General features: G+C 36.7%; 1 protein-coding gene across 1 annotated transcript in view; it reads right to left on the bottom strand.

Moving 5' to 3' along the window:
• Positions 1 to 3,568: 3,568 nt before the first annotated feature.
• The window catches only part of LOC100367238 (disintegrin and metalloproteinase domain-containing protein 10-like), a 48,360-nt gene continuing 33,908 nt past the window's right edge, over positions 3,569 to 18,020 (bottom strand). The window contains exons 10-15 of the mRNA XM_085494820.1: positions 16,673 to 16,838; positions 15,530 to 15,631; positions 14,359 to 14,449; positions 13,565 to 13,658; positions 9,560 to 9,792; positions 3,569 to 6,125 (exon numbers count right to left, since the gene is read on the bottom strand). Of these exons, the coding sequence (XP_085350946.1) occupies positions 5,889 to 6,125; positions 9,560 to 9,792; positions 13,565 to 13,658; positions 14,359 to 14,449; positions 15,530 to 15,631; positions 16,673 to 16,838 (923 nt within the window). The 3' untranslated portion in view covers positions 3,569 to 5,888. The remainder of the gene's footprint in view (positions 6,126 to 9,559; positions 9,793 to 13,564; positions 13,659 to 14,358; positions 14,450 to 15,529; positions 15,632 to 16,672; positions 16,839 to 18,020) is intronic.

The raw sequence follows: 18,020 nt of genomic DNA, 5'->3' as shown, positions 1-18,020 counted from the left end.
TTGCGAATTGGTTATCAGTTTGTTGTTGGTTCGTTGTGGAGGCTGGTGACAGCAAGTCGATTTGTAGCGGACTAGTGATAGTTGCGGCGTATGGTGTTGAGTTTTCGTCGGCGAGTTGGTTACTAGTTTTCGTGGCTGTACGTTGTTTTTTGTTCGAAGTAGGAGGTGGCTGTTGGTCTTGAGAAAACCGTGCAGGAGTTTTCTTGGATCGAGTTGGTCTTCCACGTTTCTTCTGTGCTGGCATGATGAATGAAGATGGTCAACTTTCAAAGTTTGTGAGGAAAAATCGTTCGACAGCAAGCAATGAAGCAAGTGTGATATGACTCAGATTACTATGTAATCAGCCAATTGACAGATCATTGCTCAAATTTGACTGCAAGGCCTAGTTTCTATTGTGTTTGGTATCAATTAAACTGATCCAGTGCCATGTGGGTTAGAGATACCCAACCACGATTTTCACTCATCATAATAATCATTTTCAGCGCCTATGTGCTTTTGATTTCTGTTACCAGTCTGATGAACGGAATTCTCGCCATATATTAGTTCATATATTGCTGATGCGAATATTTTTTATGAAAGTTATCTCTGAATTAGGCCATGGCCCAGAGTTTCAAATGATACTCTTATCCATTTGCTATAGGTATTAAGTATGATTGAACATTTTTTTAAATGATTTTTTCACAAAAACACTTACCAAAAACATAGTTGAACTCTAGTGACCTTGCCATTTGTTATATAATATTATTCCCTTTATCATAGTTTGTTTCAATATGAATATGCATTGTCATAATTAATTAATTAGTTTTGGGGTTGAACCAACAGTGGTGAATCAGTCTACCGAATGTCCTTGATATTTTAGTATAAAAACAAATGTCTCATCGCAGAAAAAAAGTGCTGCATTTAGACATGAATAGATTCATAAAACATGCAAGGTAACAGAAAATCCAAGTATTTTGTACAGGTGTATGTCAAAAATTAACGATTTACTGAGACAAATATGAACTGCCATATAATATTATATATGTGACTACTGTATTATATGAAAAGTAAAAAAAACAGCCTCTATGAATATCTATCATGTTGCAAGCTCTGCTTTGTATGCAAATCAACTCAAATACTACCATACTTATCCCGGTAAAAGCCCATGCCTGGGCAAATGCCCACCCCCCACTTTTGACACAATAAAGAAGTCGAGGTCATATCCGGGCACACGCCCAGGGGGTCTTTTTCTACACAACAAAAAAACTATTTCCAATTGTTGACTGTATTAACAGTTGCCTTTTTTGCAGTCTATCGTGATGCTTATAAAAATTCTTTAAATACAATTGTTAATTGCGTAAAACAAGGGGTGAACGCGAAATAGCTGTGACAGCAAAATGGGTATTTCGCTTTCTACCTTCAGGGCAGTGCCTTCATCGCTGATTTACTTTTAATTTTCAAGATTTTTTTTTTCAGAATCATAACAGTCAGCAAGTCAATACAAATATATATTAAAGCACAAACGGTAGTTATCTTTTTGAAATATGTTGTGGCCCTAAAAAGGTCCGGCCGTTTGGTTTGTGCTTACTTAGAAATGATTCGAGCAAATCGTATAAGGATAGGAGAGCCGCGAAGCAAGTGTCGCACTCAGTCAGCTGTAGCGACATCAACAATTGAACCAATGTTGCAATATTGTAGCAGCCCATACTGAGAGAGTGGTTGAAATCACGTTAATTTGGCTTTATAAAATATTTGGTAGCAGCTTGCGAATCCATAACTGGGGCCAGCAATGTTACGCCGAAGTCCACTGCGATATCCATATAGTGAGACATTCCAACCGCCGGAACTTGCTGAATGATAACTTTCACTGTGATTGAGTAGAGTCTGATAAGAAAGCAATGTCATGATTTAACCTTTATGATGAAATACGAGTAGTGATTCTTAGCCAATCAGTAAAGCAAGATGCATAAAAATCAAAGATGATTGCCAGACTGTCAACAAAAGCATCGTGTGCCATCGCAGCAGAGCGACCCCATTTTTCTTGTTTCTTTATTGTGATTAGACATGAATGAAAAGTGCCCAGCTGACAGACTGCGATATCCGTGGATTAAAAGTGCTAAGTCCAAATTGTGTGGGACGATATCGACAAATTTCAGGAAGAAGTTGTAGGGATTTTGTTCGACGGCTACAGTGACGCCGACTTGGACTTTGTGAGTTTTTAGTTTGACCAAGATGGTAATGAAGGTACAAATAAAGATCTGAGAAGATTTTTCAAACAGCTATAAATTTTTACTGTGTAAATTTGTAAATTATTATTGATCTTTTATGACAGTTGATTCATAATTTGTCGAAACTGGAAGTCATTTTATGCAGTTTAACCCCTGACATTGTAATTCATTTTGAGTTCATGCGTATTGGGCGTGTTTGTTGGCTGGAAAATCCTAATTCAAACGATTCCTCACTGTCTATTTTTATTATTTGTGGTTTATTTGTCACATTATAAGCAATAAAGTATTTTTGTTTTACTTCTAATGTTGCATATTGTTCATTTATTTCTGTTGGATATTTTCATTTGCCGTTCTATTCCCTGCCGCAGTTTAATCTGTGTGTTGTCAATTTTCGTTTTTTTACCCCTATTTTTTGGCAATTTCCCATGTTCAGGACCCTGGGCTTTTATACCCGGATAAATACGGTAGCAGTTAGTTGGTGTCCAGTGGAGAGAGAAGTCAACAGTACTGTTGCCTCCTGAGAATCTACATCTTCAAACACTGCAATCTTTGTTTTTGAAGTGCGTTTTTAAATTAGTATTATAAAAGCTATATCATTCTGTTCTTATAGCTGAAACAAATTCCTGTGAATTTTCATTTGTCAAATGAACTGTTTGTCAAATACAGAATACATATATTTTAGTACAATTTTCTTTTCAAAATGTGGATGCAACATTTTTCTTTTTATGTATTGTTTTTGATTTGATAACTTTGAATTAAACAGATTTGTTATAAGCTTCAGATCTTGATCAAAGTTTGGCACCCAGTTCATAGGAGTGCTTATATTGATTTTCTGACATCTTGTTTTCTGTAAAGATTTTATTGGTAGGATTGCAAATGTGTATCATACTGTGCCAAAATTCTCTCCATGAGTTGGTTTTGAAACCCAGTATAGTATTCCCATGGAATTTGGAAGATACATTACCAAGGATATTATTACAAGATAAATGATTTGCTTCATTAAACACATACAACAATGCATATTTCCGCTGAGATCAGTGATCTTTGATGCATATCACCAGTGATCAGTCAAGGAGAAACAGTCAAAATATTTTATCAGATTTTCTCAATTTTTGAATGATATTTTCATACAGGACCTCTGTTGTTCAAACTCAGGGAAGACTTTATACTGATGAATAAGGTGACCAAGTTTGATGAAGTTTGGAACAGAATTAGTAAAGTTATTGTGCACACAATAGCAATTATTGACAACGACGACAACGCTGGACAAAATGTTTTCCCTTAATATACCTTTCCCTTCCATCTTTGATAGTACGGGCAAGGTAATAACTTTAAAAAATGGGAAAACAAACACATTGGTATAAAAAAATCTACATACAATTTATTCAAATAAACAGGTTCAAGGGCATGCACAGCATTTTTGTCATGTTTTTAGTTCACAAAATAAATTAACTATAGGATAGTACCACATAATACATGCAAATAACTGGAAAATAAATATGTGAAATTAATTTTCCAGTCATTGATTACACGTAGACATATACAGTATGGACCTCCTAACAGTTTACCACATGTAGGGAAGCACAAATTTTGGCTCACGATTACATGAATTAAAAATATGTGGGGGAAAAAATGACAAAAACGCAGCCCATGCCACGTTTAATGGAATGTTCCAATAATGCTTCAAGCACAAACAACTTTTTACATTCTGTTAAAAATTCAAATCAACACCACAAAAATAGGGAGCCATTTCACTCTTCATTTGAAGCCATACTAAGAAGATCAACACCACTAGGGAGCACAACAATGGGGGTTCAGTGACGGAAGATGCATATTTTGTGTTATGTTATGTTAAGCATATATTACTTAGTGTCCTCCTGAATATTTTTTTTTTTACATATATCCAGAACTGTTATTCATTTTAAAAATGTACGGTAACCAGAGCCTGTCAGCAAGGACACAATCACAGACCACGACAGGCTAGGTAATGACTAGGTATGAGCCATTTACTATTGAATGCTGAAATTGACCACATATTCCATATATGCCCTGGTAGTCATATCATGAAGTGTTAAAGACATTTATAGAGATTCTAACAGAGGTCTCTTATGTTCTGCATAGCAAAGTCAGACTGGAAACAGTAATTCACTGTGAATGTCAAGTTTGAATGAAAACTGCTCAGTTACAATTTTAATATAAGTTTGAATCAACTACACAATTACCAGGTATGAAGCAGAATAATAATTGTTTTTGCTTTTTTGTCGGTAAACAACACTTTTGTATACAGCCTAAATAATTGTAATAGTATAAATTTATATTTCAAACATTATGTACTAATAACAGCTTTCCTTCTCTCTCTCTCTGCATTAATTTGATATTTAGAGAACATCGAGTGTGGAATTTACTGTAAAATGACTAAATTTCACTGATTTAGCATTTCAGGGATATTCAGCGGGTTTTAAATTTACGGTTTTATCATTTAGGTAATTGGTTCCATGCTCAATTTTACATATTCACTGGGTGTTAATTTAGCGCGTTTTTCAGTCAGCGAAATGAGCAAAATTAAAACCCAGTGAATAATTAACCCTTTTACAGTATGCCATGTGTGTATGATTTTGGTGCATAAATGTGCTGGATAAGTCATTGATAAGTGACTGTACACACACAAGTTGAATGAGATGCATGCGACCACATTTCAAACAGTGTAGTTGGTAATGTGATAGATGGTATGAATGGAAATATTAAGGTCAGTAGGTTTGGAATTGGTGATTTGGTGAAGGCTTCATACAAAGAGTGAAATGACCAGTAGACATAGGACTGGACTAGCATGCTGGTAAAGTATAAGAATCCAAGGCAATCATAACTTTCTATCATATATTCTTATGTAATAGTCTAGCACTACTGGGGTGAGTATATTATATTCAGAATAAACCAATCAAAGGATACTATTCAAATATGATGAAGGAATAGAAGTGAAGCATTCTGGGAAAAGGGGAGGTGCTCAATTCCAGTTGGAGTGCACCATTCTGGGAACAGGTAAGGTGGTTAAATTTTAATATGGGTCACTTAAAAATGTTATCTTCTTAATTAATTTTTTAGAATAAAATGATTTGCAATCAGGCATATCGTTGGAAATGGAAGACTTTTTATGGCAGGGAATAATTTGCACACATATTGAATTATTAATAATTGCAAATAAAATGGCACAATAATAATTTACAGACAAATGATGCCACATCTAAGATTCTAATATAATACATGTCCTTGAGTATTCAATAAAAAAAGCAAATTGCTTTAAAAAAGTAATAAATAATTTTACAAAATTCTATAAAATATAAAAAAAACTAAACTGCAATGGATTGAATATTAAAAACTTTGCACTTTATATCTTCCAATTAAAAGAGGGGTTATATCCCTCCTACCAAACAAACCAATCAAGATAGGTGTTATATCTCTCCTGCCAACAAACCAATCAAGAAAGGTGTTATATCCCTCTAACCAAGAAACCAATCAAGAGAGGCGTTATATCCCTCCTACCAAGAAACCAATCAAGAGAGGAGTTATTTCTCTCCTGCCAATCAACTAATCAGAAACAGCATTATAAATAATTTGTTTGGGATATTACATTCTATAAACAAAGCACTTATTTTTAATATATGCTAGATTGCCTTAGATTGACTCTCACATGCGAGTAGCCCTTTCTTCAGCCCTATCCGGATGTTGATCAGAATCTATTGGATGGTGCCCTGGCATCTGACTTTGTCGGTATCGCTTTTTACGCAAACTGACAGGATTTTTATTTCGACCATTTTTTTTCTCTGGATTATCAGTTGGACAGATTCTTGTGCACACGATGACAGTAAGGAGCATGAAAACTATCAATCCCAGCATGCCAACCAACACCACCCACCAGTTGTTCTGAAATACAAGGAATATAAACAGTATTAAACATTCAATGACTTTGTTACAACATTTCAAAGTAACACAGCAATACAGTTTGATGAAGGGTAATAACTGTTCGAGAGAGAGATCGAGAGAGAGATCGAGAGATATCGATCGAGAGATCAATCGAGAGATCGATCGAGAGGGAGGGAGGGAGGGAGGGAGAGGGAGGGAGAGATCGAGAGAGAGAGATCGAGAGAGAGAGGGATCGAGAGAGAGAGAGAGAGAGAGAGAGGGAGAGAGAGAGATCGAGAGGGATCGAGAGAGAGAGAGATCGAGAGAGATCGAGAGAGATCAAGAGATCGAGAGAGAGAGAGAGAGATCGAGATAAATCGAGAGATCGAGAGAGACAGACAGACAGACAGACAGACAGACAGACAGACAGAGAAATGTAATACACATTATTTACAGGTTGAAAATATATGTTTCACATAATATCAGCACAAGATAAAATAGATATAGATAAAAAAAATTCATTTCCACAGCTTGAAAATTTAAATGAATGGATGAATTTACACTGTAATAAAACTATTATCTTCACTTTGTTAAACAAATTTCAGATAATGTTTTCTTAGTATTCGGGGATTTCCCTGAAAAAAAAATTACTATAAGCCTTTGTACTTCAGCACATTGACAATTTAACAGGGCATTAACTTAATTGTTTGAAATTTTCTCTCCTCTTGGTATACATTTTGGTGTCTTAACTGTTCTATTGGCAAAGCATTCATCAGACGCTGAAATTCTAAACTTTGTTATAGTGCATTTGTTGTTTGTAGTACATGTGATTGCGTAAACATGCCACCCAAGTTCACAGTATGGACATCACATTTGAGCATAGGGCAATAATGATTAAAATTCTTGTTTAAAGAGCAGGTGCAATATAAAAAAGCGATTGTGGAACAATGCAATATTCCCAGCAACTAAAATATTACCATACTCGACTGCCTTAGTACTCGTCCTTTCCGAAATGCCCCAAATTTGACTACCAAGTTATGAAACATGATCATTGGACATGTAAATTACTTTTCTGAATAATCAAATTACAGCGAGTTTCAAAAAATACACCTTTTCTTTGTGGAAATCAATGCCAACAAATTGTACATCAATATCAGTAATTCACTATCCCAATGCATTAACTGAAATGCCATCACCAATATTTGACAATTTCCAAAAAATTGTGTTGATACAGTACAGCATTCTGATTGGTTAAATAACAAACTCAAGTCAAAAATGGCATTGCAGATAAAATCATGGCGGAAATTTTTTACATGAAAAGTTTGAGCATGATTATGCATATTTTTCTGTGAACATTTGTAAAAGTGTTGTGCATAATAATGATGATGCAACTTGTTTTGTAAAACAATGTTTCACACGACAGAATATTCCCTTAATTTGGCACATAATAACAATAATTGTCATTTTAATAATTATTTCAAATAAATTGAGGTGCTCAATAAAAAAAAAGATTTTTGAAGTTGAGTACCCTGGGCGAGTAAAGTAATGATTGTGAAAATGTATATAAATGTTAGACATCAATTTTCAGAACGAAATCAAGTAGATTTTTCGACCAAGAGATGACCTTTAAGCATAAATTCCATTTTTATAGAAACATTACAAAGCAGACAAAAACACTTAAACCGCGGGTCTGGGTGTATAAAAGGAAAGATGGCCGCCACTTTTCAGTATGCAAATGACACTCAAGCGTGAAACACCTCTTCGTGGTGCTCCGCAAAATCACTCTTTTCGGCAATCTTAACGCCTGTGGTGCTTTATTTTCATGTCGTACACAAACATGAATATGTCCGCGATACAACTGCGATGTTAATTTACGAGTTCGGTGCGATGTCAGTGTGATTTGCGCGTAAAAGCGACGGAAAAGCATGATTCAAACAGTCGTTTTGACTGCTCAAACTGGCTGTCAGTCATGGGTTTATGTAAATGTAAGGTGTTAGTCCCGAGTTGTTTGTTCAATCTCTAGGTATGTTTATGTAATTACGGAGTTGATCATGTAAGTGATATCGTGGAGCTAATAAGAAATGATATGGTGTGAGCTGTTTGTCCGTCCGTTCATCTCAGGGAACATCGTCAGTGCTCCACGAAGCAGTCCGACCCGAGCGAGTGCGAATCGCACGCTCTGAGGTGTGCGCGAGAGGGGAGGGACTTTGCGTAAACGTACCAATAATTTCTGTAGTGTGTGCGCACAAAGAAAGACATTCGTGGTTACAGGGCTGGGAAACTAAAAAAAATGGTTTTCACTCTGATATCGATGAAAAGAGTCGAGGGAGTCCCAAATACGTCCCCGACAATATGTCGAGTATGCTTCTCAAATTTCTCTTCGTTCTCGAAAAAAATAAATTGAAAGGTCTCACAAAAAAATATAATGTTCCCTGAAAATATCCCCGGAGTGAAATATTTAGCCCTTTTTGTCACGTACTAGTATGAGCCGCGCATATATTCATGTATATTTGGCGTCGGACCCGTGCCGCACGGCCGTATACGTATAATAAAGTTTTTTTTTGTTTTTGTTTTTTTGACGTTGCATAACGTCATTATTGCCTAGCCGACAAGACACATTATAGCAAACGTTGTACGACAACTACATTGTGTAGGTCGTTCAAATAAACTACAGTTATTTCATGATGCAAGTAATTGACAATACGGCAGTTCTCTTTTTGGAATATTTGTTGGCCTTGAAAAGGGCCGTTTGGTTCGTTTGTATCAATGAAAGACACATATTTTTCAGTACCAGAGATGACCCATATAAGGCACGCCCGGGAGATTGGGATATAGTCCGCGTATCTGTCTTACAACACACTCCGGCATCACTTCTCACAACGTCATCAGCCCTCATAAGTTACGACTTGCGCTGGATGTATCTTTCGTCAGTCCACGCATTTCATCGTCCGAGCATCGTCCAATACTTTTTGTATAAACGACGCCTAATAGCAGCGTTGTTGTTTTTGTTGCGCTCGTAACGTACGGGTTGTGAATGAATAAATAAATACATTGTATAAAAAGGTCGCACTTGTAACATATTGGTACAATAGCAAGAAAACAAGGCATGAGCTCAATTCAGAGATACCATTGAGAACCTTACATTGCCGTAACGCCATTTACAGAAATTGTGCTTTACAGTTGACCATGAGCGAAAGAAACACAAAAAACGGCTTTCAAAAGAGTGCGTAGGCCCAGTGAACGTCGGGCAACGGGATTCAGCAAGTCCTTTCAAATCAGATACCGGTAATAGCGTAATGCATGATGTTAGCTTACGGAATTAACGCCTTCAGTTGAAATGATAACAGCTGTGTACCAAGTAAACAACTGGGCGGACCATGCAAATTACATTTCCCATGATGCACTGGTGCAATTCCTGGGATTGCGGAGCCGCGCTTTAAGCTGGACATACAAACCTTAATATAGGCTCTGACGTCGTCCAATATATCACCAGTCTGACTTGGTTTAAATATTTTTCTCACAATGTTGATCAGCGGTCCGTCCTCGTCGGCGTCGCGACATACATGGTATTCATCACAGTAACCTTGCATGCTGTTACAAGCAGTACCAGGATGAACAAAGATCGGCTCATTATCGTCATCTAATACGTTTAGCCACTTACTAGCGCTCACACACGTGTGTTGTAGTCCTAAGAACAAATATAAATAATATTGACGATATGTGCAAGAAAAGTGATCATAATGACACAACAACAACAACAACAACAACAAAAATTAAAGTGACAATAATGATTTTGAACATTTTTTGTTTAAAAATAACCAAATAAATTTGGCTAAATCTTACCAAAATATTGTTTTATAGACGCATGGTCAAATTCACCCTACACAAGGATAATGTCTTATGAAATGCAATGAAGGTCGAGTTGTCGCCATTGAGATCGGTCACTCGGTTTCAGTGTTAACATTTTGGTATGGCAGTTACAAACTGACACTGATGGCACAGGAAATGTTTTATCAAAAATAAATATTGAATTGAATTCCAGCTATTAACATTGAATTTCGAAACAAAGATTTTTTTTTGTTTAATTGGTTCTCCTGTCTATACATTTAAACCTTACCTTCAGTACCTTCAAAAATTGTGTTAATTAGAACAGTTACCATGTCCAATTTGACCCGTTGTCATATTTAATTAAACTTGTTGTACCGTTAAAATCCTATTATAAACCGCATACCTAATAGTAACCGCACCCCCGATTTCGGCTTCAGTATTGAAGAGTTCTCAACAAAAATTGAAAACATGAAAAGTACCTATTACTAACCGCACCCCCAATTCAACAAGACCGTGACTGACTTTGTTTCAACCAGCTGGTACATTGTTCCTAATCCTATTCATTTGTTTCAACAACGTGCCTAAAAATATTCACACCTCTTTATTGTTCAGTCGTGTTAGGATGTCAAACACGCAGTGAAACTGATTTTGTTCTTGCGACAACTTTTGTCAATACTCCTTATGAATACGTCCACGTGTCGCAAGTTTTCGACAATGAGCTGTTATCACCGAAAAACTGTTAAATGCTTTTTCAATGCTCAGTTTATCTTTCGAAAACAACTAATTTCTTAATTTAAAAAAAAAGTCATGTCCTTTTTCCATGGAAATCAAAGCCAAAAGATTGCACGACATTATCGGTAAATCTCTTCTGGGTTTCGTTCACCATGAAGTCGGTGACCTGTCATTAACATATTTAAATGAACCAAGGTAATTTGAAAAAATGACCACGCTCATTTAGTGATTGCAATATGTACGTAATAGAAACCGCACCCCGAACTTGAGCTGTTGATCCCAATTTTTTATTTGATACATTGTAATATAAACTGCGGTTTATAATAGGATTTTAACGGTAGTGCTAGTTGAGATGATTTATTATTTGTTTTCTGACGCCAGTCTCATCAGTCTTGCGTGACTTCAGTTGTGTACAGAAACTTTTAAATTAGGCCTTCTAAGCACAGGATATAATCAGCAAAAACTATCACATGCAACATTAGAGACTGAATATTGATTACCTCTAAAAAAATTCAAAACTCATTGGTTTATTTAAAGTTAATGCTTCAATAAATGACACAAGACACAAGGGTTTTGGCAAAAGTGGAAGGGGGAGCGAATTGCGGACGCAGGCGTCGCTGCGAACATTTCCATGTTGCGACTCGCCTGTGAATTGCATCACCACGCTGAGCGCGTGGTACCTGGTTGCAACCTTCCACCAGCAGAGACTGTACAGGCGGGCGTCATGGCTGGCGTCCCCCTGGCGGGAGCCTGCAGATAGACTCACAACCCCAGGAGGATGGACAGCGTGGGTACCCGTGTAAAGTCTGCTTGGTCTGTGGTGGAAACCCCCAAATTAAAGGCAGGATGATGTGTTGCGGGAGATGGGCTTTACACGAAGAGTAAAACTAACTGAAAATTTACCAAAAAAAAAAAACAAATTGAAAAACTTGCACAGCAACATAACGAACATACTGTAAATAAGAAAAAGAAACACGCTAAAGAAACCGATAAAATTACAAAGTCTATCGCGATAAGATAAAACAAAGCATGGTTAGACCGATAAAACATTAAACTAAATACACTGCAAATACACGTAGCGAAAACGAAATGAAATTTCAAAACAAATGATGAAGATACAGTTAAAAGAAGAGCAGTCAGCAATGGACAAGTGACCCGGACCTGATCGGATAATACTGGGGGGTGTGCTAATGTAGGTCTGGTAGGCGTCGCTGCGCCACCTGCCCAGTGCCTTGATCAACCAGTCCGGGAGATTTGCGTCGGCAGCTGTCGTGGCTGCACCACTGCGGAAACTGTGAGTAGTGTAACGGTTAACATCTGGCACAGATGCGCGAGTGAGAAGGTCTTGAAGGTGGTTGCTAACAGCTTGCCGTGTGAGGAAAGTACTGTTGGCGAACTGGAATGCAGGTAGGTGAGCGTCGGAACTATGTAGTGCTTTGTACGCCTGGTATGCCTGCACAGCGCAGACCGATGACTGTGAGGGTGCGATGATGATGTTACATCCCCGGCGGAATGGGTCTGTCTTACAAGCCTTGAGCGCAATGACTAGGTCTGTGTTGCAAGTGATGTCTGCCGTCAGTAAAGTGCGTTGTGGGTCGAAGGTGGTTGACGCGGGTGCGACAAATTCGCTGACTCTCAAGAAGCCAAAGAACGCCAGTGTGAAGGCAGACCACAACATAGCTTTGTCATGGTTGCAAATAGTGGGATGGTTTGCGACGGTGTCCTTAAGAATTTGCATCAGTGCAATGGTGATTGGGAGTTTTACACGATTTGGCACGCCGTGATGTCTTTTAATGCCTTGCATAGTGAAGTGAAGCAGGAGGTCGTCGCGTATTGATGAGGTGAAGCCAGCTTCGATGTATGCACGGATGATAGCTGCGAGGTAAACTTTTAGCGTACCATAGGTAAGTGACGACGTTGCGAGATGTGTCATAAACAGAATCGTTGAGCACTGCGTTAGTGGATAAGGATTCATTCCATACATGCGACAGAAGAGAAGATATCAAGTTTGTCCCGCATGATATGTCCGTTGTGTACCTGGTGCAATGGTCAGGTTGATGTAGTGGCAGGCTTGTTGTGTTAGGTTGACGGGACTACGTCGCACATCGGAGCCGTTAAGAGGGTGCACAGGTCTGGAGTTTTGGTTGGGACCCAACATGAAAGTTATTAGATCATAGATGCTGCAGTAAAGAACAGCAGTCGGACAAGTTCATAATCCGTGGACATGATGAGGAGCCTTTTTTTTTCCATATTTGGACGACTGATATGTTATCGCAGTGAAACCGTATTCGAAGACCATACCACAAGTGGCCCCAAAATAAGGAAGATGGTTTTTCGTCGCGGTGGCTAGTGGCAGTGTGGCCTGCAGAGTGGCAAGACGAACAAATGTGGAGACGATTATACCGGCATGGAGTTTCGCAGCGATCTTGATTGAAATTATGGCACGCTGTATTGTTATAATTGTCAGCAGATTCACTCATGTATGAGCATTCCTGCTTCGTTGGCATTCCTGTTTGGTATGACCTTTTTTTATGACAGTCAGGACATGTTGGAATGAGCAGATGGAGTTTTTGTTGACAGAATTTGTAATCAATATGTACGTAATAGAAACCGCACCCCGAACTTGAGCTGTTGATCCCAATTTTTTATTTGATACATTGTAATATAAACCGCGGTTTATAATAGGATTTTAACGGTAGTGCTAGTTGAGATGATTTATTATTTGTTTTCTGACGCCAGTCTCATCAGTCTTGCGTGACTTGTGTACAGAAATTTTTAAATTAGGCCTTCTAAGCACAGGATATATTCAGCAAAAACTATCACATGCAACATTAGAGACTGAATATTGATTACTTCTAAAAAAATTCAAAACTCATTGGTTTATTTAAAGTAAAACTTACCAATGTTCCGACAGCATAAATCACAGTATTCCTCAGATCTTTCACACGTGCATTCTTCTAAATTCAAAGTCTCACACAAGGATCCTGTACACAACTGTACAATATATATTAGAAATTAAATTTGTTGAAAAAACTCAACTCGCAGATAAAGCATATGCTTAATAACAATATAAAATGATTTGTGATCAGTCACACTTTCGTCGCTGTACCAACTATAAGTTGATTATGCATAACTGTCATAAATTGTTTGGGAAATTAGCATATTCAGATTAGCAGCTATATTTATCAACCAATCAACATCACTGTCATACATTGTTTGGGAAATTAGCATATTCAGATTAGCAGCTATATTTATCAACCAATCAACATCACTGTCATACATTGTTTGGGAAATTAGCATATTCAGATTAGCAGCTATATTTATCAACCAATCAACATCACTGTCATACATTGTTTGGGAAATTAGCATATTCAGATTAGCAGCTATATTTATCAACCAATCAACATCACTGTCATACATTGTTTGGGAAATTAGCATATTCAGATTAGCAGCTATATTTATCAACCAATCAACATCACTGTCATACATTGTTTGGGAAATTAGCATATTCAGATTAGCAGCTATATTTATCAGCCAATCAATATCACTGTCACCCACTGACTGTTACGGTGAATACTCAGAAGATAGTCTCGACAACTATACAGTACTATGTTTCAATTTCAAACAAGACAATTTAAGTGAATTGTTTGCGTAAATTAGTTTCATATTTATAACAAGAAAATTGAACATGTACCCCACTTTTACAGACACGTCGGCCATTATCACATTTTATACCATCGTCTTTCTGGTCCGATGTAATTGAAGGACATAGAGCGCTAGTCCCAGTGAAAAAACAGTCAAGGTAAATATCAATAAATTTTGAAACATGAAACTCACTGATGAACTGTCATGAAAGTTTTAATTTTAATATCCACAATTCAAAAATGCTAACTTTATTTTCAAAAAGCTTATTTCTCTATGGTAGATGCCAATATTTGCGAGTAGGTACATAAAATTCCCAAAGTACCAAATCGCTTTATACTTGAATAGACCTTTAACACAAATGGCCGCCAAAAAGGCTAAAAGACTTTTTGCCTCTCAAATAATGTTCCATTTTCTACCGTCCCCGCATCCACTTTACAACGGTTATACAGACAAGAAGAAGTAGAACGCTGTTTAAGTAACAAAATAAAAGTCTTGTGATGCTTTCGCTAAAGATGAGATCTCAGCGGCCATTTTCGTCTAAGATCTATAAATATGGCAATTGGATGATAACAGCAATAGTTATCTATTGTTAAACACCTTACCTATTAAAATTGATATTAGTTGGTGAATTAATTGACCTCTGACACCATTCACAGAAGAATTGTTTGGGTCGTACAATTAAACGTTCGCATACCTGCTTACCTGTTATCTACCCGATGCAAAATACAAAAAAATATATATAATTTTGTGATTTTTGTGATTTTATCTCAATTTCTCCTACAATTTATAAATAGAGGTTTCTTTTTTGGTTTAATTCTAAAATTTCTGAGAAAAAAACAAAATGTAAACATGAATTATTTTTTCTTTTGACCTAATGGATTTAGCAAAAATTTATAATCAGGAAACCACAAAGTACATTGCTAAATTTACAAGTCAAATTAAAAACCCCATTGTCAAGAAACAAACTAAAAACTTTTTAATGAGCTCACCATCTTTTTAGAAGATAATTTAAAGTTATTGGCGATAAGATTCCCTAATACATTTGCAATGAATTATTATAATTTGGCGATAAAAAGGTGAGCTTTGAAAAGGGTTAACAGATATATATATATATATATATGTCAGTTGTACCAAAACTTGACAAAACCACTACCAATAAAATAATATAACCAAGTGAATTACAACTATTTTCTAATATATTGTTTCTCATAAAAGGATATTTGCAGTACATTTCATTATGACAATCGCCGGCCAGTCTACATACTTCACCTATTGCCATAGGGCGACATGTATCCGGATCACAGCAAGGTCCATCTGATAAGCTATGAACAAATATTAAACGGTCATTGGTAGCATAGTGTTTGTCGCATCAGCCTCATGATCAATAGACCCAAGTTCAAATCCTACCTTAGGCTTAACATCAAAAGGGTCGACCCCTACCCTGGGTGAGTATGCAAGACTCAATGGGAAGGCCAATTCCACTGGCCGAGATTCATTCACTAACGAATGCGACTTTGGGGAAACCTTGGTTAAGGTCCGCAGGTGCTTGTGTTCGATTGAGCCTGGTTGATGCCAGGATAGCGCATTAAAATTGCCATTTGATTTGGCCACACAGCCCTGTCATGTAGTCCCAAACAGGAAAAATGGCAAAATGCACTATGTGTCAGCACTTGCACTTACAATAGAAAAAAATCAGGAGAGACAACAGTGACACTGAAAGTCCGGAACTGTCGACTGGCACAAAAACATTTTTAAAAAAAAAACAAAAAAAACATTAAACAAGAATTATTCACAAGACAGTGAATACTCAAGCAATTGGTTCTAATAACTGACAAAGTGAAATTTCAGTTTAAATGGTGATCATTTGCCATGGAGCATGCAATTACCCCCGGTAAATGTAAACTACTGTAAGATGACTAATATTCACTACAGGTTTAAATTTCGCTGATTTACCATTTCAGGCATATTCAGTGGGTTTTAAATTCACAGTTTTATCATTTAGATAATGTGTTCTACGCTAAATTTTACATATTCACTGGGTTTTAATTCAGCACATTTTCCAGTCAGAGAAATATACAAAATTAAAACCCAGTGAATAATTAATCCTTTTACAGTATGTATATGTATACATCTAGGTCACATGATGTTTCTTGATGATTTAAAACAGAGGAAAATTTAAACAAAAAATGCATGGCCATGAGTCGGCCATTTGTGATACTGAATATACTAAATTTATGTTTATATATATATCTAGTCATCTTAATAATGATTTTTGTACCAATTTGGACACAAAGATGCACAAATAGTCCCAATTGATAGAATTTGTCCAAACAGAGTAAAACTTTAATAATGATATATCAGACCTGCACTCTACTCCAGGTATGTACTTAGACAGTTTACAAGCATTACTGTCACTAACGGCCGCTTTCCGTGGCTCACAGCATTTGTCCTCGCATTCATACTCGTATCCACAATCGCACTCCTCTGTACCCTCTACAATACCATTTCCACAGATTGCAAAGTCAGGACCTAAACAGGAATTTTGAGGAAAATAACAATTAATGAGTTACAGTGATTTACTGTAAAACTGAGATATTTCTTGTTTTACATGCAGTCGAATGACGATGTCACACTGATAAGTGACCTTTCTAAGACATCTTGATGTAGTTGGAAAGTGTTTGCACTCAATCCTTATATTTTCAATATTTCTGGAAATGAACCAGAATTCTGGAGCCAACAGACAAAATTATAGTCAATTTCAAAATTTTTGCTATTTTTGTTCCAATCTTCGGAATGAAAGTGCAGACTATAAACAGAACTATTTTGTTAAAGCAGAATGCCAAATAGAGATCCATAATATAAAAATTATGATTGTCCGGAACAGAACTAGTTTTTTACTACAGTTAGTTGGTAAAAATAAATGTAGAACTACATTCATTGATGATGGTAAAACAGATATGCAGTGACTTGATGCGCAACCAAAGGTTGAATCTTCTACTTTCAGCATTTGGTTCATTCCTAGAAAGAATCAACATGATCATGCTACATTTGTGGGTTACACAAACACAGCTACACAATTTTTTTTAAACAACGATAACAACAAATATCCTTCCTTTTCAAAGGCTATTAGTAATCAAGGCTTGTACTACAATATCCACACCTTGTACACTATGTTTTAATCCCACCATACTAGGGAGTCAATTTATGCAAATTTTACCTAAGATGTTCTATAATATGCAACTAGGGTAACTTGATGCAACTTGTTCTACACTCTCCAGTAACCTTGTGCACTATGTTCTAATCCCACCATTCTAGGGAGTCAATTTATGCACATTTTACCTAAGATGTTCTATAATATGCAACTAGAGTGACTTGATGCAACTTGTTCTGCAATCTCCAACCTTGTGCACTATGTTCTAATCTCACCATCATAGTGAGTCCATTTATGCAAATTTTACCTAAGATGTTCTATAATATGCAACTAGAGTGACTTGATGCAACTTGTTCTACAATCTCCAACCTTGTGCACTATGTTCTAATCCCACCATCCTAGAGAGTAAATTTATGCACATTTTACCTAAGATGTTCTACATGTATAATATGCAACTAGAGTGACTTGATGCAACTTGTTCTACAATCTCCAACCTTGTGCACTATGTGCTAATCTCACCATCCTAGTGAGTCCATTTATGCAAATTTTACCTAAGATGT

This window comes from Saccoglossus kowalevskii, chromosome 21 (genome assembly GCF_978046115.1).
Source record: "Saccoglossus kowalevskii chromosome 21, keSacKowa6.1, whole genome shotgun sequence".
NCBI classification, from domain to species: Eukaryota; Metazoa; Hemichordata; class Enteropneusta; family Harrimaniidae; genus Saccoglossus; species Saccoglossus kowalevskii.
The sequence above is the reverse complement of the archived record's forward strand: the minus strand, read 5'-3'. Positions and strand labels throughout refer to the sequence as shown.